Source organism: Manacus vitellinus, unplaced genomic scaffold (assembly GCF_001715985.3).
Source record: "Manacus vitellinus isolate BGI_N305 unplaced genomic scaffold, ASM171598v3 scaffold_1851_pilon, whole genome shotgun sequence".
Classification (NCBI taxonomy): Eukaryota; Metazoa; Chordata; class Aves; order Passeriformes; family Pipridae; genus Manacus; species Manacus vitellinus.
In genome coordinates this window covers 1-1456 of record NW_021939292.1, presented here as the reverse complement: position 1 = coordinate 1456, position 1456 = coordinate 1, and the positions used below count along the sequence as shown (strand labels likewise).

The 1456-nt window shown below is 63.7% G+C and overlaps 1 protein-coding gene across 1 annotated transcript; it reads left to right on the top strand.

Annotated features, from left to right (window-relative positions):
* Window positions 1-381: 381 nt before the first annotated feature.
* Window positions 382-1255, top strand: SDHC (succinate dehydrogenase complex subunit C; the record flags this gene model as incomplete). Its single annotated transcript, XM_029958956.1, has 2 exons — window positions 382-449; window positions 1047-1255. Coding segments are annotated over exons 1-2 (258 nt in total), but the record flags the coding sequence as incomplete, so codon positions are not given.
* Between the last annotated feature and the right edge of the window lie 201 nt (window positions 1256-1456).

Below are 1456 nucleotides of genomic sequence, written 5' to 3'. Positions count from 1 at the left end.
GGCACCCCTAAATCATCCTGGGGCACCTCTGGGCACCCCTAAATCACCTGGGCACCCCAACACCACCTGGGCACCTCACCTGGGCACCCCAACATCACCTGGGCACCCCTAAATCATCCTGGGGCACCTCTGGGCATCCCTAAATCACCTGGGCACCCCAACATCACCTGGGCACCCCTAAATCATCCTGGGGCACCTCTGGGCATCCCTAAATCACCTGGGCACCCCAACACCACCTGGGCACCCCAACATTACCTGGGCACTCCAACACCACCTGGGCACCCCAGCATCACCTTGGCACCCCTAAATCACCTGGGCACCCCCCCTGGGCACCCAGGGCACCCCAATATCTGTGTTTCTGGGATAACTCTGTGTTTCCCCTTCCAGGTGGTCCCTGCCCATGGCCATGTCCATCACCCACCGCGGCACCGGCATCGCCCTCAGCCTGGGTGGGTGTTTGGGGTGGGGTGGGGCACGAGGGGACACCCCTGGGACATGGTGGGATACCCTTGGGATACTCCCAGGACAACCCAGGACACCCCTGGGACATGGTGGGACATCCCTGGGACATGGTGGGACACCCCAGGACACTCCTGGGACATGGTGGGACACCCGTGGGACATCCCTGGGACATGATGGGACACCCCTGGGACATCCCTGGGACATGATGGGACACTCCAGGGACATGATGGGATACCCCAGGACATCCCTGGGACATGCTGGGACACCCCAGGACACTCCTGGGACATGGTGGGACACCCCTGGGACATGATGGGACACAGCAGGACATCCCTGGGACAGGGGTTTGGGAGTCCTTAGAGGGGGGTCAGGGCCAGGGCCAGCCCTGTTTGGGTCCTGGCAGATCCAGGGGGTGGCCTGGGCTGTGTCACTGAAATGGGGACACTGGGGGTCCTTGGAGGGTTGGGACCAACCCTGTTTGGGTCCTGGCAGATCCAGGGGGTGGCCTGGGCTGTGTCACCACAATGAGACCCCAGGGGGTGTCCGGGGGGTGCCAGGGCAGGGGGTGACCCCCAGGTGTCCCCCAGGCGTGTCCCTGTTCGGCCTGGCCGCCCTCCTGCTCCCGGAGTCCTTCCCCCATTACCTGGCCCAGGTGAGGGCCCTGAGCCTCGGCCCCGCCCTGCTCTGCTCTGCCAAGTTCCTGCTGGCATTCCCGCTCTCCTACCACACCTGGAACGGCATCCGGCACCTGGTGAGGGGCTGGCACGGGAATGGGGAACATTGGGATGGGAATGGGGCACCTGGGATGGGAATGGGGAACATTGGGATGGGAATGGGGCACTTGGGATGGGAATGGGGCACTTGGGATGGGAATGGGCACATTGGGATGGGAATGGGCACCTGGGATGGGAATGGGGTACCTGGGATGGGAATGGGGCACCTGGGATGGGAATGGGCACCTGGGATGGGAATGGGGAACATTGGGATGGGAATGGGG